The following is a 19,442-nucleotide window of genomic DNA, read 5'->3' on the forward strand; positions in this document are numbered from 1 at the left end:
GTGCCCAGGTGCTAGCCCACATCAGGTACCTGGGCGGGCAAGTACTAGAGGTAGGTAAGTACTAGTACAATACTGGACTTGAACTCTGAACTGGATTGCATTCGATATATGACATCGCCCAATACACGCACGTACATAGCTTGGCTGCACAGAGGTGTACAATATAGGACATCATAAGGTACACATCGGATTTTATGTACGCTCTATATGATATCTGTGGAAGACAATGATGCCTTAGGTAGGAAGCCTCGAGTTCCAAGTCCCAAGTTGCGGAAGCCGGTCGGCGTATGCAGGTAGGCAAAGGCGAATAGTACGTGTAAGTGCCCTGAAGAAAAAAATTGTTCTTAGGAACATTGAAATTTTATTTGAGGGACGGCGCCCAACAACTTCTATTTTTTTGCCCTGCTACCTCTTAGTACAAGCCTTTGGAGGGGAACACTGACAGGGTTGTGCCTTCCCCCACTTCGCCTCTCCCACCAGACTAGTCCAGAGTCTTTCTGCCCTCTCTCATCAAATTCCCCATCAGTGTAGACCAACTTTACTTTCACCACTACAACTTCTCCTTCGCCTTTTCCTCCTTCGCCGTTGGACTTAATCCCAGTTCAACCCTCTCATTCGCATCAACCAATTCCATCACTCACGCACTCGTTGCAACTTTAGCACTGTCTGCAAGTTCTTCAAGTTGCCGACCTGTGATTTCGAGCGTCTATCTCCACGCATAACCTCACTTTAATCAGTACCTAACTTTTTTTTTCAACTTCTTCTCCGACTCGATTTTTTTCGCCGTCGACTTGCAAAAGCCCCAATCAAACATCGACGCGTTTATTTACGAATCTATCATTACCAGTAACTTCCGCGACAGAAATATTAACAATGGCGGAGCCTATTAAGAATCGTCGTGCAGAGGTTCCTGCTCCGTATGTGTTACCAACACTACTTCCTCCCAGTTCAGCTATATCCTTCAAGAGCACAGATGTCTAATTTCTCTCCGCAGCACTCCGCAGAATACACCTGCCAGCAATGCCCCGATCTCTTCGCATGCCCAACAACCGGGCGTTGCCAGCATCAAGGAAGGTAAGTCGATAACTAGATAAAATATTATTGATATGCCTGTTTCGGGAGTGTACTGTTACTAACCTCATATGCGCTACAGAGGATCTAGATCGCGCTGCCGCCGCGTCTATCTTTGCCCAGAACCCACGGCTAGTCCAGATGATCCAAGGTCGACTTGGTTCTCTGGTCGGTCGCTCTTCCGGCTACATAGAGTCTTTACCTCAACATGTTCGTCGCCGTGTTGCTGGTCTGAAGGGTATTCAGAAGGATCACTCGAAGCTCGAGGCTGAGTTTCAAGAGGAGGTTCTTCAGCTTGAGAAGAAGTACTTCGCCAAGTTCACCCCCCTCTACGAGAAGCGCGCCGCAATCGTCAACGGCAAGGAAGAGCCTACCGACGACCAAGTCAAGGCCGGCGAGGAAGACAATGAGGACGAAACCAAAGCTGAGGAAGAGAAGAAGGAGGCGACCGACGATGCGGCCGCCGAAGTTACCGAGCTTGTCAAAGGCATTCCTGAGTTCTGGTTGTCTGCCATGAAGAACCAAATCTCGCTTGCCGAGATGATCACTGACCGTGATGAAGCCGCTCTCCGCTTCCTTACTGACATCCGAATGGAATACCTCGACAAGCCGGGATTCCGCTTGATTTTCGAATTCGCCGAGAATGAGTTTTTCACTAACAAGACCATTACCAAGACGTATTTCTATCAGAATGAGAGCGGCTATGGTGGTGATTTCATCTACGACCACGCCGAGGGTGATAAGATCAACTGGAAGGAGGGCCAGGACCTCACTGTTCGTATCGAGAGCAAGAAGCAAAGAAACAAGAGTGAGTAAATCTGAGGTGGATCTATGCACGCCCCTTACTAACCTAAATAGACACCAAGCAGACCCGCATTGTCAAGAAGACTGTTCCTACCGAGTCATTTTTCAACTTCTTCTCGCCTCCGAAAGCACCTGGTGATGACGACGATGACGATACTGCTTCAGATATCGAAGAGCGTCTTGAGCTAGACTACCAACTTGGTGAGGATATCAAGGAGAAGTTGATTCCCCGAGCCATCGACTGGTTCACTGGTGAAGCATTGGCTTTTGAGGAGCTCGACGACCTTGAGGAGCCGTTCGACGAGGAGGAAGATGACGAAGATGACGACCTTAGTGAAGACCGTGATGATGACGAAGAGGAATCCGATGATGATGTGAGTCAACCGCTTGTTACTAACCCGTCGGAGAATACGTGGCTAATCGCGATGCAGGATGATGGTGCGAAGCCGAAGCAGGAGGCGCAAGAGTGCAAGCAGAGCTAAATTGCTGTTCTTGTTCGAAAACACATTCTACTTAATTCACGTCATGGGTCCTGCTCGGGAGGGAGGTAAGGTTGAGTTATGACAGTCTCATCCTTTTTCAGACCCTTCTGTCGTTCTATCAGACATGGCAAAATTCATATTGCGAATTTGCCGACGCTCTACAGAGGTGATACAGCACATGGTCTTTGAATTGAAGTGCAAAATAGACTGGCCACTCCCGTCAGTCCCTAGGCTGCTTTCGGAATCTCGTTCTGTATTGATTGATAATTCTCTTCATTGTTTTCCTCCAGCATATGGCTGGTCTGGAGTAGTTGGTTGGTAGGACAGGTGGCAGCATATCATGAACAGAGACATCGGAGGTGGGCCCTAAAAGGCAGACTTCATGCTGGCACCAGGAAGAGGGAGGGGAAAGGTAAAGTGGCAGGCTCGTCAATAATGCATTCAGACAGAGAGAATCACATGAAGTTGATGGGAGTTTGCGACTCGCATATATGTACATCGTACGTTGCATAAGGACTTGATTTTATCATCCCCTGCATAGGAGAACTCCACGCCACGCCGTGCGCCTTCGGAAGCGTGAACATGGAAATGTAGGACACCTTGCTGACCAGATTATATATTATACCTATCCCCGCGACGCAACTCATGGCTAAGGTAAGTCTAAGCAAATTTGCAACGAGTTATTAACATCTAAACTCACCGCCTTAACTAGGTAGATGCATATATAGTTGCTCTAATCAGCTTTCGAAAAAGTTTGGATTTTACCTACATAGTATGTAGGTAGGTAGCCAAAGGAACTCTGGAGAGGAGAATATAGCATCCCAAGGCACCAAGTTATCCAAGTTATCCGTATGCCCGTATGATCCGTGAGTCACGGCAGGGTTACTATAGCGATGTCCGATGACGGGATCTGACCATAAAATACAATTTTTTCTTTCCTTTTTTTTTTCAAAGGCCGTTCCCAGTTCTAGTGTGTCGTGGCACCGAATAAATCGAACAATAAAAAGCTGGGTCTCCTAACTAGCATAAGGTATGTATTACGTGAACCGATAGGCTGATGTGGATGTGGGCTTAGGGGGGGAATTGTTATAGCGAATCGTGAGTGCGCTAGCCAGAACGGTCTTATAACACTTAAACCAAAGCGATCCTAAAGTGATCCAAAGCTAGCAAGACAGCAAAAAGTTTTCCCGAGCTCGAAGCTCTGAGTCAATTCACATCTCCGTTCGGCTATATATATACTCGGTGCATAATTATCCCTCTTCAATTCCTCTATTTCAGCATTCTAGAGTATCTCATAAACCAGATTCGACATCATGGCTCAAGCACGGAACATAGTGAGGACGCCCGACCAGGAATTGCCCCATCACTTGGAGGTCTCGACCTCGCCATCAGCTACAACTTTTCACTCCCCGCTATCGAGCTTTGGCGGGGCATTTCCTCAGCGCGGCCAACCCAAGCAGCTCAAACCCTTTAACACCCAGGACATAAAGATACTCCTACTCGAGAATGTCAACCAGAGCGGAAGAGACATCTTGACTAGCCAGGGCTATCAAGTTGAATTCCATAAGAGCTCCTTGCCCGAAGACCAACTAATTGAGAAGATCCGGTGAGTATTCTCACTTTTGTTTTGCCGTACCTAGCTACCCAGCTATGCCGGGCTCTGATAGTGAGCTGCAGAGATGCCCACGTCATTGGCATTCGATCCAAGACCAAATTAAATGAAAAGGTCCTCCGCGAAGCCAAGAACTTGCTGGTAATTGGCTGCTTCTGCATTGGCACAAACCAGGTAGATTTGGAATACGCAGCTCATCATGGCATTGCCGTCTTCAACTCGCCTTTTGCAAACTCTCGTAGTGTCGCCGAGCTTGTCATCGCGGAAATCATCACTCTGGCTCGTCAGCTAGGTGATCGATCGAATGAGATGCACAGGGGCACCTGGAATAAGGTGAGCAACAAATGTTGGGAAATTCGTGGGAAGACCCTCGGTATGTGCGCCGCTCGCTTAGATCTGTGTTTACGCCAAATCCAGGGGTTAACACTGACCGCATTGAAGGAATCGTCGGATATGGGCACATCGGCTCGCAATTGTCCGTCCTTGCAGAAGCTATGGGGATGTCAGTCATATACTATGATGTCGTGAGCTTGATGGCATTGGGTACGGCCCGACAGGTGCCAACATTAGAGGCTCTCCTGAGCGAAGCCGACTTCGTCACCTTACACGTGCCGGAGCTGCCCGAAACTAAGAACATGATATCTGCAGCACAGCTCAAATTAATGAAGGACGGTTCGTATCTCATCAATGCCAGCCGCGGAACCGTAGTTGACATCCCGGCTCTCATCAACGCGATGCGCAGCGGTAAGATTGCTGGGGCTGCATTGGATGTCTACCCAGGCGAGCCGCGCGCAAATGGCGACTACTTCAACAACAACCTTAACGGATGGGAAGAGGATCTCCGTAGTCTGAACAACATCATCCTTACCCCGCACATCGGTGGTAGCACCGAAGAGGCGCAGAGAGCGATCGGTATCGAAGGTATGAGAATTCTCAGCGCAATGCCCATGAATTCACGGATTGACGTGGGAGCTTTTAGTTGGCGATGCTCTGGTTCGATACATCAACCTAGGCATTACTCTTGGCAGCGTCAATATGCCTGAGGTAAACATGCGTTCGTTGACGCTGGATGAGCCTGATCACGCACGAGTAAGAAGCCTTCAGCCGCTCGAAACAACCGTGATAGCCTCTAATTCGCCGCAGGTCATCTATATCCATAACAACGTACCGGGTGTCCTTCGCAAGGGTTAGTGAAGTAACAGTACACATGATTGCATTAGATACTTACACCTTGGCAGTCAACGAAATTCTCGGCAATCACAATGTCGACAAGCAGATCAGTGATAGTAGGGGAGACGTACGTTTTCCAAAACTCGACTTGTGGTTGATTGTTTCAAATTAACATATCTCTGCAGCTCGCCTATCTCATGGCCGATGTCAGCGACGTCCAGACCAGCGATCTTAAAGAAATCTCCGACTCGCTTGAGGCGCTCGGCTGTAAGTGCCAGTTCACAATCTCCCAATTTTACAGCCTGTAAATTTAAGGACTAACATCGCATAGCTCGCATTTTGACACGCGTGCTTTACTAGAGCAAATCCTTAGATGGAGCGGTAGGCGGTGGCGGATGAGGCAGATAGCAACACTCCAGGAACTGGAGGGAAGGGAAAGGCGTTCAACCAGACGGAAACAGAATCATTGCATGACGGGTATAAAAATTCAACTTCGATTCAACCATAACGGATACCCAGGAAAAGTCGCATGAGCACCTAGGTAGGCATGGTTAGAAAAGGGGCGGCGCGAGGTTCAACATGAAAACTGCCCAAGGTACAATGGGTTCAAGCATCGTTTTTTTTGATAGCATGAAATTCACATCGACTTCCCCTTTTATATGGAGGTTAGGAATTTATTATTATTACCGAGCATCACGGAATGCCGAATTGCCTTTGTTATGTACTGTACTAAGCGCGATTTTCTTGTGTAGCTATTTCGGCTCCCTCTTCCTTATAGGGAGCTATATCACGTTGCTGCTAAGTGCTATGACGTGGGAAAAACAATACCATAGTAAATAAAGCCACGGAGCTCGCAATAGTTCGAATTTTTATTATATCTACTTGATAGATAGGTTAAGTAGATAGATAACCTTTGGCATCTTCTCCCGTCGGGACTTGCAAGCTTCTTGCTTGTGCTGATCGCGTATATCCGCGTATAGGGGAAGGAGAGGTTATGGACTAACGAGACACGAAACAAACAAACGGTCGGTTTCCTGGGTTTTTCCTATGTAAGTTAAGCGTTGGAGATCCGGGGAAGGGGGTTGGCTGTTAAAGTCGGGTTTCTATGCATCGGGTCCGGGCTGACTTCCCCTGCGAATACGCCCGGACGGTTTGTGAATCCAGAATGACCGAATGATCGATTAGATATCTGCTTCTGAAGATGATACAGAAACATTGATTGATCATTGATATTCCGGTTCAATGTTACTTCCAGGGTTGCATACATATAACTTTAGGGAATTAAAAAAAAACGAGGGGAAAGGGATTAAACTGATATGACACGGCAGCTACTTGGGTACATCGCTTGACGTTGGCGGGAGAAACCTTGAGTCTTTAAGTGCTGAGGCCGTTATTTCATTAAACGGTCAAGGATTAAAGTATATAGTATATACGTACACATGGCATGGAAGTTACCTAAGGAGGAGTAGAAAGGAGAAGGAACAGGGAGGGTGAGTTCCGTAGATCGAAACACCGGGTGCACCTACAACTTTTCCGAGTGTTTTATTTCTTACCTTAGGTACCAAGTATTTCGAGGCAGCAACTCCTTTGAAATATTTAGACTTAGGGATAGGTTATTGGTCCTTAAGAGGAATCCAAGTGTTTAGGTAACATCGAACTGCATCATACATCAAAGACATATGTGTATGCTGTAATCCCACATCCGGAGTCATCAAGTACTCTGATGTATGCAGGTACATTCTTCCAATACATCATGACACAAGCTGATTTGATCAAATTAAGCTGCCACAACAGCGCATCAACGAAAATGGGAAAATGGACCTGCAGATTGGTCGCTTTGTCAACCGGTAGGACGCACACACACTTCTGCAAGAAAAAGGAGCTAGATTCCTAGGCGAGGAGCTGGAAGTTGAGTAGGTAAGAGTTTGGTGCCTATTCGTGATCACGGAGAAAGGAGAAGAAAGTATATTATACATGGTTTTAACATGCGGAGCACACCGCCTGTCAAAGTACTGCATAGTAGCAAACACTCAATTAAGTTCCAAGGTTGGTTTTAGTCTTTGGTTTCGTACCCGAACAAGGCAAGCCCGTCCCATCAAGCCCATATGGCCCAGCACCTGACAGAGGCCCATCATTAAAAAAAATAGACGTGAAAGAATTGTAAATGGCTGGAGTATGTGGAGAACCCTTTTTAACGGACCCCCCTGTCTTTTGGCATTGTACTAATCTGTAAGAGGAAAAGCGCTCCCCTTTATTCCCTACCTCCCCTAAATTTCCATCATTGAAAGGCTGGATTCTACAGGCTCAGGCTTAGCCTCTGACAGAGCAATACCCATCGATTCAAAGTACAGCTGTAGTGTAGTGTGTACGCAGTAGTGGACATGTAATAATCGCTAAGATATTGCATTGTGCATTACAACGGTACACAATATCACAACGCGAACGGTGAAACTGGCCATCACACTTTTTTTTCCCCTTCAGTTGTGGGCAGCATATCAACATCATCCAAGTTGAACGACCTGCTTCGTCTAGGTCAACTTAGCTCAACTTTTGCTACTCTGGGTCCCCTTCCTTTCTATTCGTAGGCTTGTAACCTATAGGTACCAGTTTTAGTGGCTATAGGATCCGATTAGATAGTACTTACCTCACCGTTTGTCGTTTGTGGCCGCCCAATTCGAAACCTCGAAACATCAAATCCTCAAACCTCGGCCGACCGACACGGATGCCTTGTGCTATCGCTTCCCCCTAACAACTATATCGCCATCACATCGTCTTCTGCGACGCGAACAACCCGAATTTCTTTATACTCGCACCGACCTGACATCAGCCTCTCATGTCGCATAGCTACGATGTCGGTACGAGAGCTTGGCAGCCAGATGCCACCGAGGGCTGGGTGGCATCCGAGGTTGTCAAGAAGACCGTAGATGGTGACAAGGTCACCTTGGTCTTTAAGTTGGAGAACGAAGAGGTATGTTCAATATGCGAAGCTATATCGAAATCCTTTATCGGCGTCTTCGAGCTATAGCTGACCGCTAATCTGCAACTCCAGACCAAAACGATAACGGTGTCTGCGGAGGCCTTGCAAAATTCCAACGACTCGTCGCTACCTCCGTTGATGAACCCTGCTATGTTGGAGGCAAGTGATGATTTAACGAATCTGTCTCACTTGAACGAACCAGCAGGTACGCAATAACCCCCCGACATCTGCGAGTCCAAATCCAGCTTCGATTACTGACCGATTTACGCACATAGTGCTCCAGGCAATCCGTCTTCGATATGCGCAGAAGGAAATCTACACATACAGTGGTATAGTGCTAATAGCTACAAATCCCTTTGCTCGGGTCGATTCTCTCTATGTCCCGGGCATGGTCCAAGTATATGCTGGCAGACAGAGGGAGACGCAAGCCCCTCACCTGTTTGCCATCGCTGAAGAGGCGTTCATGTGAATATATTCTGATGCTTGTCATCCAAGTCCCTGCATTGCTAACCCAAACATATAGGAAAATGGTAAAAGATGGGAGAAACCAAACTGTCGTCGTATCGGGAGAGTCTGGTGCCGGAAAGACGGTTAGTGCAAAGTACATCATGAGGTATTTTGCCACGAGAGAATCGCCGGATAACCCAGGAGGCCGATCTAAGAAAGGTGCCGATGCTATGAGCGAGACGGAAGAGCAGATTTTGGCGACCAACCCCATTATGGAAGCCTTTGGTAACGCCAAAACCACCCGAAACGACAACTCGTCGCGATTCGGAAAGTACATAGAAATCATGTTTGACAGCAAGACGAACATTATTGGTGCTAGGATTCGGACCTACCTTCTCGAACGGTCACGACTTGTCTTCCAGCCCCTTAAAGAGAGAAATTACCACATTTTCTACCAGTTTTTGGCCGGAGCAACGGATAAGGAGCGACAGGAGCTAACCCTTTTGCCGGTAGAGCAGTTTGATTACCTTAACCAGGGAAACTCACCTACCATCGACGGGGTAGATGATAAGGCCGAATTCTTAGCTACCAAGAGCTCCCTTAAGACCATCGGCGTAGATGAGTCTCAGCAATCGGGTATCTTCAATCTCCTGGCTGGTCTGCTGCACCTGGGCAACGTTAAGATCGGTGCCTCCAGGAACGACAGCGTCCTAGCTCCTACAGAACCCTCTTTGGAGCGCGCTTGTGCTATCCTTGGAATCGATAATACAAACTTCGCTAAATGGATTGTCAAGAAGCAACTGGTTACCCGTGGCGAAAAGATCGTTTCCAATTTGACACAACAGCAAGCTCTCGTTGTTCGAGACTCTGTTGCCAAATATATCTATTCGAGTCTTTTCGATTGGTTGGTGGAGGTCATCAATAGGAGTCTTGCGACTGATGAAGTCTTGAGTCGTGTTGCCTCCTTCATCGGCGTTCTTGATATCTACGGCTTCGAACATTTTGCCAAGAATTCTTTCGAGCAGTTCTGTATCAACTACGCCAACGAAAAATTGCAGCAGCAGTTCAACTCTCACGTGTTCAGATTGGAACAAGAAGAATACGTGAGGGAGCAGATAGACTGGAAGTTCATCGAATTCTCTGATAATCAGCCGTGTATCGATTTGATTGAAGGAAGGCTGGGCATCCTTTCGCTTCTTGATGAAGAGTCTAGGTTGCCTATGGGCGCGGACGAGCAGTTTGTCACCAAGCTGCACCACAACTTTTCCGGAGACAAGAACAAGTTTTACAAGAAGCCTAGATTTGGCAAATCTTCCTTCACCGTCTGTCACTATGCCGTTGATGTCACATACGAATCGGAAGGCTTCATTGAGAAGAATAGAGATACAGTGCCCGATGAGCACATGGAAATTCTCCGTGCGACGACGAACAAATTCCTTAGCAAAGTGTTAGCCGCAGCATCTTTTGTCCGCGAGAAGGATGTCGCTTCTTCTGGCTCCGCAGTCGCCAAGCCCACGGCAGGGAGGAAGATAGGAGTTGCTGTTAACCGCAAGCCAACTCTCGGTGGTATCTTCCGTTCTTCACTTATTGAGCTTATGACTACAATTGGAAACACCAATGTCCACTATATCCGTTGTATCAAGCCTAACGAGGCCAAGGCCGCGTGGAAATTTGAAGGCCCCATGGTTCTCAGTCAACTGAGAGCTTGCGGTGTTCTCGAGACCATTCGCATTAGCTGTGCTGGTTATCCAGGACGATGGACCTACGAGGAATTTGCTCTGCGATACTATCTTTTAATCCCGTCGAGCCGATGGCAGACTGAGATTAGGCAGCTGGTGAAGGAGATTCTCGGTCAGGCTCTTGGTTCGCTCACTGGCACCGGAACCGACAGCTACCAGCTCGGGTTGACAAAGGTCTTCTTCCGTGCCGGTATGCTTGCGCATTTGGAGAACCTCCGCCAAAACCGCATGAGTGAGGCTGCCATCTTGATCCAGAAGAATCTTAAGGCCAAATACTACCGCCGCAAGTACCTTGAAGCTCGAGAGGCTATTGTCTGCTTCCAATCACTCGCCAGAGCTCGCGCGATCAGAGTCAAGGCCCAGGAGCTACGTACTGTCAAAGCTGCAACAACTATCCAGAGAGTATGGAAGGGATCAAAGCAACGAAAGGCGTTCCAGCGGATCCGCAGCAGTGTTATACTCGTGCAGGCCGTTGCCAAGGGTTACCTGCGAAGGAAGGAGATTATGGAAACCCGGGTGGGAAATGCTGTCATTCTCATCCAGCGCGTGTGGAGATCGAGGCGACAGGTCCAGGCGTGGAGAAATTACCGCAAGAAGGTTACCTTGGTCCAGAGCTTGTGGCGTGGAAGACAGGCAAGAAAGGAGTACAAGACAATGCGCGAGGAGGCTCGCGATCTAAAGCAAATTTCCTACAAATTGGAAAACAAGGTCGTCGAACTTACGCAGTCGTTGGGTACTATGAAATCTGCGAACAAGACCCTTCAAAGCCAGGTAGAGAATTACGAAAGCCAGATCAAGTCCTGGAAGAGCCGTCACAACGCACTCGAAACCCGGACGAAGGAGCTTCAGGCGGAAGCCAACCAAGCTGGTATTGCTGTAGCCAAATTACAGGCCATGGAAGAGGACATGAAGAAACTCCAGCAAAACTTCGACGAGTCCACTTCAAGCGTCAAGCGAATGCAAGAGGAAGAACGGGAATTGAAGGAGTCTCTGCGGACCGCAAACGCCGAGTTGGACCGTATCAAGCGAGAGAGTACTCTCCACGAAAACGAGAAGATGACCTTGCGGGAGCAACTCGCACAAATGTCCGAGGAACTCGAGCTGGCCAAGCGATCTGCTCCTATCAACGGAGAGATTACCAACGGCAATGGTGTTGCTCCTGTAAATGGCCTCATCAACCTAGTGTCTTCCAAGAAGCCGAAGCGACGAAGCGCGGGCGCAGAACCAAGCGGAATGATGGACCGCTTCAGTGCCGCATACAACCCCCGACCGGTCTCCATGGCTGTTACCAGTGGAGCTCACCGTCCTGGCGTCGGCTACGTTCCGGGAGTCGACACTATCGAGATGGAACTGGAGAACTTGCTTGCTGACGAGGATGGTTTGAACGATGAAGTTACCATGGGTCTAATCAAGAACCTGAAGATCCCCTCGCCCAACACTAACCCGCCACCCTCGGACAAGGAAGTCCTCTTCCCCTCCTACCTCATTAACCTCGTCACCTCTGAGATGTGGAACAACGGCTTCGTTAAGGAGTCGGAGAGGTTCTTGGCCAATGTTATGCAGTCTATCCAGCAGGAGGTTATGCACTACGACGGCGATGACGCAATCAACCCCGGTGCCTTCTGGCTATCTAACGTGCACGAGATGCTCTCGTTCGTGTTCCTCGCTGAGGATTGGTACGAGGCCCAGAAGACGGACAACTACGAGTACGATCGTCTGCTGGAGATCGTCAAGCACGATCTTGAGAGCTTAGAATTCAACATCTATCACACTTGGATGAAGATTCTCAAGAAGAAGTTGCAGAAGATGATCATCCCGGCTATTATCGAGTCTCAGTCGCTACCCGGCTTCGTCACGAATGAAAGTAACAGATTCCTCGGCAAGCTGTTGGCGACGAACTCGCAGCCTGCTTATAGCATGGACAACCTTCTAAGCCTACTCAATAATGTCTTCAGAGCGATGAAGGCGTACTATTTAGAGGATACTATTATCACCCAAACCGTCACCGAGCTTCTTAAGTTAGTCGGCGTCACTGCTTTTAACGACCTTCTTATGCGGAGGAATTTCCTGTCCTGGAAGCGTGGTCTGCAGATCAACTACAACATCACTCGTATTGAGGAGTGGTGCAAGAGCCACGACATGCCCGAAGGTACCTTACAGCTTGAACATCTTATGGTAGGCAGACCTATAATCTTCGACCGTTTGATACAACAGCTAACTTTTATTATAGCAAGCTACAAAACTCCTACAACTCAAGAAGGCGACCCTCAACGATATCGAGATCATCCAAGATATCTGCTGGATGTAAGTACAGTGGAGTGATTGTGTACTTCAGCGTGACTAACTTGATTTGCAGGCTCTCCCCCAACCAAATTCAGAAATTGCTGAACCAGTACCTCGTAGCCGATTACGAGCAGCCCATCAACGGAGAAATCATGAAGGCCGTAGCATCCAGGGTGACGGAGAAGAGCGATGTTCTTCTGTTGGCAGCTGTCGATATGGACGACAGTGGACCATATGAAATCGCAGAGCCCCGAGCAATCACCGCCTTGGAGACGTATACGCCATCTTGTAAGCTGAATTATCTACCTTAGGAGAGGAACATTACTAACATGAAATGCCAGGGTTACAAACACCTCGACTTAAGAGATTAGCCGAGATAGTATCTGCTCAGGCCATTGCTCAACAGGAGAAGATGGAGGCTGACGAGTACGAGGGTGATGGTGAGCTTGCGGAGGTTGACGAAGCTGAGGACGATATGGCGTAGAGCGGCAATATCAGAAGAAGCTTCCGGCCGTTCCAAATCGGAATTGGGCGCCTCCCCTTGACGATGCCGGGATCCAAAAAACTCGGGCGGGTAGGGGTATCATGCGGACAGGTCGGTGTAGAGTTGAAGCACTCGACGTCACCAAGTCCCATGGACGGTAAGTAGCATTAGGGCAGCTCGCAAGGATTGGGACGAGAGCCAAGACGGACACAGATTTAATGGATATCAAGGCATGATTGAACTAGAAGACTCACGCGGACCATGGACGGAGGCGTTTGATGCTTGTCTTTTTTTGTCGACGACTTCTTTTTTTAGACCGGGTCCGCGTGTGTAGCCAGGAGAGTGTATTCAAAAAGAGAAGAGGATACTGTAAAGCATCTAGCTAGGTGTATGGGTTTGTACATGCGACGAAGAGATCACACACACATAACGCAACACGCAACACGCAACACAGTCTTGGGAGGTTTGGCGATTGTCTATTCTCCCCACACAACATATGAATTACGAGATGATTCCCAGCTCGATATCCCATATTCAGTTGATATTACAAAGCCATTTACATGCCGTTCCATCGCTATCTGTATAACGAGTCGTTAACTATCTTAGACCGTGAGTGTTGTCCAGGGAGGAATGTTAAAGTTTGACAGTTGTGTGTTGGGGGTGGAATGGCAATGCGATAGGTGCACGTGACCCATGCCAAAAACTCTGCTAAGGTTTCACTGTGAGAATCTTAGATATGGAAAGAGGTACGTAACTTGAAAAACCTCGGACATTCAATTGTAGGGAACTGGAAATTTTGCCATTTCTAAAAATTGTCCTACCATTTATACTCAATATTCAAATTTCCCGATTTTTCTTGTTCTTCAACTCGGGTTTGTAAAAACAGTCCTGTTATCAAAACTCCCAGCTCAACTCCGGTCGGAAGGGAAGGGACTTAAGTAAACCCGACGAAAGGGGCAAGTTTCATTTCTCGCTTTTACGAGAAAAAGGGAAAAGGAGAAGATGCGTACAGACCCGAACATCATCATCACGGGCACGCCGGGGGTGGGCAAGACGACACACGCCGAAATGCTAGCCGAGAGGACGGGGCTGAGGCACGTGTCGGTCAACCAGGTCGTCAAGGACAGGGATTGCCACGAGGGCTGGGACGAGGAGTACATGAGTTGGATCGTGGACGAGGATAAGGTGAGTTCGAGAATCCGGCTCCGGGTCTCGAGAACGTATGATGGGAAAATGAAGACGAAGACTAATCAAGTTGGAACTGTAGCTACTCGATGCGCTCGAGGAGGATAATGTTAAAGCTGGTGGCTGCGTCATAGACTGGCACGGCTGCGAGATCTTCCCCGAGAGCTGGATTGACTTAGTGGTCGTGTTGCGGGTGGATTCTAGTACGCTTTACGATCGGTTGTCCGCAAGGTAAATTTCTTCTCCCCTCCCCCTTTTTTTATACCCCTTGGGTTTATGCCTTGCTAATTATATATCAAGGAAATACCCCGAAGCAAAGCTACAGGAGAACCTAGACTCAGAGATCATGGAGGTGCTGTTACAAGAAGCGCGGGACTCGTATGAGCCGGAGATTGTGGTCGAGCTGACGAGCAACACGACGGATGAGATGGAGAGCAACGTTGACCGCATCGAGGAGTGGATTAAGCAATGGAAGAAAGACCATGCGGAAGGAGACGTGCAATAGGGTGAGGTTAAGTAAGGAAAAGTCTTTCAACCCCTTTCCTTTCCAGGGTCGAGAATAGGAGGGAAGAAAAGGATGGGAAAGGTGCATTGGAACGGGACACATTTTAGATAGTAAATGCGACTGAGATACCCATGATCTTCGACTCTCCTAAGCACTTCCATAATCTCTAGAGATGCTACCTATTGTTGATTCAACGGATGAATAACCCGTGGTACCTATAAGTCTGATACCTCATTTGCAAACTATTGGCTATGGCATCATTTTCTCTCTTAAATACTAACCGGCATAAAACGACAAATTTGCTGATTTATTCCCGTTTCTACTAGTACTTGAGAGTGAATAATTAATGGTGTATGCCAATCACCTAAATAATAGGGGATTTTTAGTATGCATATAGTGCTAAAACGGCGTCGGTTTACGGCCTATTTTGTGCCAATAGGAGACGCTGGAGAGCTGTGGTCTCAACCTCTCAACTACTGCAGGTGCCCGCTATAGCGTTCTAGCTGGGCTTAAGGTTACATGTCGCCGGGTGTGTCACACCGAAGCCTTCCTCATATCAATTTTCACTACCTACCTAGGTACCTAGTACATTTAAAACCAGAGAGCAAAGTCTCGACTATGGTTAGAAAACTCACCAATAAAACCGACCAACTTATACCTTTATTCAAAATATTCCATCCTTGCGATAACTCATATTTCTGAAGGCAAAAAAGGAAAAGGAGAAAAGGAAACAAGAAAAAAAAATATAAAAATAACGACATGTCCAAGCCCGTGGTCAACTTCATAACGGGCAACGCCAACAAGCTGCTCGAGGTGCGTGCCATCCTCGAGCCGGCCGGCATCGAGGTCCGCAACCAGGCCCTCGACCTGCCCGAGGTCCAGGGCACGGTCGAGGACGTGACGACCGAGAAGTGCCGCGCCGCCGCCGCGGCGGTCGGCGGGCCCGTCCTCGTCGAGGATACGTGCCTTTGCTTCGACGCGCTGAACGGGCTGCCGGGGCCTTACATGTAAGTTTCTTTTTTTTAATTTTTTTTATCCTGCCTCTTCTTCGTCTCGAGCGTCCCTATGAGTACCTTGGGATTGGGTATCGCTATATCTCTCACCCTGTTTCTTCTGCATTTTGCCGGATGGCTGAGGGGGGATGGGATGGGAGGGGTGATGTAAAGGGGGAGGGATATATTGATACATCGGATCCAAGAGCGTATCAGTGAATTGGGCGGAGTAGAACGAGTGCTGATGCGACCGGTCGGGAAAATAGAAAGTGGTTCATGCAGTCTATCGGCCACGTGGGCCTCAACAATCTGCTCGCAGCCTACGACGACAAATCCGCGCAGGCCGTCGCGACTTTTGGGTTTTGCAAGGGACCCGGTCAGGAGGTGCTGTTATTCCAGGGACGCACGCACGTAAGTCTATCCCAGTCTATTTGCCATTGAGTCCGAGGAAATATGAAAGAATACCATAGGCAACTATTATATTTATCTAACTGCTTAAAACCGAACAGGGTAAAATAGTGCCTCCTAGAGGCCCAACCACATTCGGTATGTTCCTCACATCGATCTTCTCTCTAACGCTTAGCTAACCTGTCAGGCTGGGATCCGTGTTTTGAGTACGAGGGTCAGACGTAAGTTCCCCTATCCAAATCCCTTCTCATTCACCACAGCCGATGATGGATTCTCGATGAAGGATAGATGAACGTGCTGACAATAATTTCGCCGTTGATAGCTACGCGGAGATGGATAAGGTTGAGAAGAACAAGATCTCGCACCGCTTCAAGGCGCTCGAGAAACTCCGAGCGTGGATCGAAGGTGGCGGTATCAAGGAATAAGTGAGTGAGACTTGCGTAAGATTTGGCGGGAGTCAGACTCGGTTAATACCATAGATGTGCGAAGGACTTTAAAGAAAAGACATCCGTCTATAGAATCCGGCGAACAAATCAATAGACTACGATAATCTCCTTGAAGGTGAACGTCAAAAGATTTGACCAATCTCATCTCATAAATTCAACTATTCGACGTTTACTTTATGTGGTTATCTTAGGCTATTTTGCAATCCATTCTCTCTTTCTCCTTGTAACGCCGATGAGTTCCAAATAGGCAAATGCGTATCGAAACAGACAGGTATATGACTAAGCACTGGGTAGAAGAAGGAAAAAGAGTACAGCAGGCCTTCAACTATATTATTTCAATCTATATCACACATCTCATGTTAGCTCAAGACACGACGTTACAGAATGAGAGAACGATGACGTACTGAAGAACCTCAAAATGTTGATACGCGGATAGGTACTTGGGTCCGCGCCGGTAAAATTTGAGCACATCGTCCGGGTGGGCGCGGGAATGGTCGATGCTGTGTCCAATGTACTTGGTGATGCTTGTGGGGTCCTGGTGAGATGGGTCGAAAACCAGGAGGTTTCGAGTCCCTTTGGCCGTCCGTTCTATTCCGATGATCGTCATAGAGTGGCCTTTGATCATGTTAGAATTTCCCGTCATTATATGAGATAATAGTCGTTCTCATTTGACTTAATTCTTCGCTTGGACAGAAAGAAAAGTGATGCAAAATTGGAAACAACTTGACTTACCTTGGTGCTGGAAGTAAAGGGGAGGCCGGGTTGTGTTGCGGACACTGCCTCGCGTCTTGACGCCGGGACATGATGAGAAATAGTTCTCGACATAATCATATAATCTATGCTCTGATGCCGTGGGCGCATCACCCTCTTTATTCTTGAGACCCGTATAACTCCATCTGCTATTACGTCAGTCGCTAGTTCTTTACGATGATATGATCACTTGTAATTCTCTCTAGGGGCGCGGGAAAAGGGCCTACTTACTGTATACCTAGGCTTTGGAAGAGTGTTGATGCCTTATTGATAATGTAGTTGTTAGTTGTGACACAAAACGGAAAATTGATAGGACTAACCTCTGGAGTCCCGATGTATTTGCGGGTGCGTCTGAGGACGCCGAGTTCTATTCTGCCGTCCGGGTGAATGCCGCGGTCCCAGGCATTCTCGATCATGTCCTGGATTTGGAAGATAGTTGGGATTTCATAGCCAAAGGCTGCGGCGCCCACTGCACCCGTCCCGACAATGTATGATACCAACATCTGGATATTTCTGTAGCCACAGAAGCCACCTAGAAAATGGTCAGATTTCGTTTGCACGCAAGGCCATTATTATATGCCTGTGTAAAGACTTGTAGGTCGTACTTACCCTCTCTCCTTAGTTTAGAGATATGCTGGGTTGCGGGATTGCAGAGATACGCATATTGGGTCTTAGAACTCTGTTGTATGTACTGCGCGAGGACGGGTATGGCCCCTATGAGATTCGTTAGCTGACAAGTCGAACGGACTGTTGAATCTTCGCGAATTAGTAGACCAACCTTGCGAGCTTTTGTAATTGTACTTGGTTATCATATTGAAAAGCCATTCCGGCATCCTCTCCTCCTTGTGGTATGTTCCGAGTTCTTTCTTCTAAACATAGTGTCAATTTAAATACGATATCTTCACTTTCATCCGATAGATGAGACTGAAAGTAGGTTGACCAAGGAGAAAACTTACGCCAAGCCTCTTAACTTGCTTAACCTGAACCCCCTCGGCAACATGGAGCGGCGGTTGGTTTCTTGGTCTATGAGGGATGTTTAACAAGTGCCTCCAGTTGGACGAGGCGGTACCCGGGCCGTTGAGGCCGGCCTCGGCGGGCCCCGGGGACATGCTTGGCGTATGCTCCGCCGGCGTCTGGAGGTAATCACTGTCCGACATCAAGTCATCGGTGCTGGGCTGCGTTGATTGCTCTGAGTAATCTTCGGGAAAGCCATGCTGAGCATGCTCGTAGCCATGCATGTCGATGTGATTCTGCAGATGATTAAGGGGAATCACTTCACCGCAATCCTCGACGGGGCACTCGCAGTAGTCGGTCAACTCGTTCTCGTCGACTTTCTCGTCAACTTCCCTTTGCGTGCCTGATCCCGATCCTGATCCTATTCCCGATAATTCCTCGAAATCCGCCGCTTCCCAGCCTTCATCCGGGATGAATGGTGACTTCTCTTCTTCACAATGTTGGATTTCTATATGCTGCGACGATGAGCGTCAGAAGTGTCGGAAATTAAAGGACCCCTGTAGTAATAACGAGACTCACGACTAGCAGGGCATATTCGAAAAACTGTTTAGAACAAAATGGGCAAGTCGCTTTAGTGGACATGGAAACAAAGACGTTTCCGACGATCCTTTGCTCTCGAAAATTTAATTAAAGACTAGGACAATTCCGAGGGGCGTTTCGACTCTCAACTTAAATCTATTTAGGCGCGGTGTCGTACTGTAGTGTCGTATGTGTCGGATGTGTCGTATGGTTAGCTCATGCGTCAGATGAGATCTAGCCGCCAAGGGTGATGATTGGCTGCTTGTTTCAACTTGGGTATGTATTTCTAGGACCTGACAACGGTCTTATTCACCGATGAGTCCGTAATTGATTACACACTGGGTCACTCGTAAATGGAGTTTGGTGACTGTCCATAATCAAACGTAAAGTCACTCATAGCAGATTCAGGTTGGGAATTAGGCGTAAACGGACAAGTGGGCGTGCGTGTAATACAAGGAATCCGGGTGCGGCTCATAATTGTCATCGGAAACGGCACTGAGAGGCTTTTGGAATGTGAAGGCTAATGAATTGCATTAGGTAACCCATCCTAAAAG

At 48.0% G+C, this 19,442-nt stretch overlaps 6 protein-coding genes across 6 annotated transcripts; 5 read left to right on the plus strand and 1 right to left on the minus strand.

The window, feature by feature from the left end:
* Nucleotides 1-873: 873 nt before the first annotated feature.
* Nucleotides 874-2,357, plus strand: F4807DRAFT_455396 (NAP-domain-containing protein; the record flags this gene model as incomplete). Its single annotated transcript, XM_048000722.1, has 5 exons — nt 874-917; nt 995-1,074; nt 1,154-1,879; nt 1,930-2,249; nt 2,307-2,357. 5 exons carry the CDS (start codon nt 874-876, stop codon nt 2,355-2,357), a joined length of 1,221 nt encoding a protein of 406 aa, XP_047859466.1.
* Nucleotides 2,358-3,670: 1,313 nt separating this feature from the next.
* On the plus strand, nt 3,671-5,499 carry F4807DRAFT_455397 (uncharacterized protein; the record flags this gene model as incomplete). Its single annotated transcript, XM_048000723.1, has 8 exons — nt 3,671-3,963; nt 4,035-4,342; nt 4,411-4,890; nt 4,949-5,058; nt 5,113-5,155; nt 5,208-5,266; nt 5,325-5,406; nt 5,471-5,499. The coding sequence occupies 8 exons, from the start codon at nt 3,671-3,673 to the stop codon at nt 5,497-5,499; spliced, it is 1,404 nt and encodes a 467-aa protein (XP_047859467.1).
* Nucleotides 5,500-7,430: 1,931 nt separating this feature from the next.
* F4807DRAFT_405188 (putative myosin MYO2) lies at nt 7,431-13,717 on the plus strand. The gene is made up of 7 exons (XM_047996192.1): nt 7,431-8,107; nt 8,189-8,321; nt 8,392-8,581; nt 8,640-12,477; nt 12,533-12,606; nt 12,659-12,873; nt 12,927-13,717. Exons 1-7 carry the CDS (start codon nt 7,973-7,975, stop codon nt 13,067-13,069), a joined length of 4,728 nt encoding a protein of 1,575 aa, XP_047859468.1. The 5' UTR covers nt 7,431-7,972; the 3' UTR covers nt 13,070-13,717.
* Nucleotides 13,718-14,894, plus strand: F4807DRAFT_405190 (P-loop containing nucleoside triphosphate hydrolase protein). The gene is made up of 3 exons (XM_047996194.1): nt 13,718-14,254; nt 14,337-14,485; nt 14,555-14,894. Exons 1-3 carry the CDS (start codon nt 14,072-14,074, stop codon nt 14,757-14,759), a joined length of 537 nt encoding a protein of 178 aa, XP_047859469.1. The 5' UTR covers nt 13,718-14,071; the 3' UTR covers nt 14,760-14,894.
* Nucleotides 14,895-15,294: 400 nt separating this feature from the next.
* F4807DRAFT_405193 (inosine triphosphatase) lies at nt 15,295-17,223 on the plus strand. The gene is made up of 5 exons (XM_047996195.1): nt 15,295-15,766; nt 16,018-16,162; nt 16,261-16,297; nt 16,347-16,380; nt 16,482-17,223. Exons 1-5 carry the CDS (start codon nt 15,519-15,521, stop codon nt 16,582-16,584), a joined length of 567 nt encoding a protein of 188 aa, XP_047859470.1. The 5' UTR covers nt 15,295-15,518; the 3' UTR covers nt 16,585-17,223.
* F4807DRAFT_14760 (DUF1671-domain-containing protein) lies at nt 16,860-19,440 on the minus strand. The gene is made up of 8 exons (XM_047993172.1): nt 18,889-19,440; nt 18,312-18,824; nt 18,134-18,224; nt 17,965-18,069; nt 17,676-17,887; nt 17,587-17,618; nt 17,338-17,501; nt 16,860-17,220 (listed from the first exon to the last, which is right to left on the minus strand). The coding sequence occupies exons 1-8, from the start codon at nt 18,949-18,951 to the stop codon at nt 16,970-16,972; spliced, it is 1,431 nt and encodes a 476-aa protein (XP_047859471.1). The 5' UTR covers nt 18,952-19,440; the 3' UTR covers nt 16,860-16,969.
* Nucleotides 19,441-19,442: the final 2 nt, after the last annotated feature.

The sequence above is a fragment of the Annulohypoxylon truncatum genome (genome assembly GCF_022578515.1).
Source record: "Annulohypoxylon truncatum strain CBS 140777 unplaced genomic scaffold F4807scaffold_1, whole genome shotgun sequence".
NCBI lineage: Eukaryota > Fungi > Ascomycota > Sordariomycetes > Xylariales > Hypoxylaceae > Annulohypoxylon > Annulohypoxylon truncatum.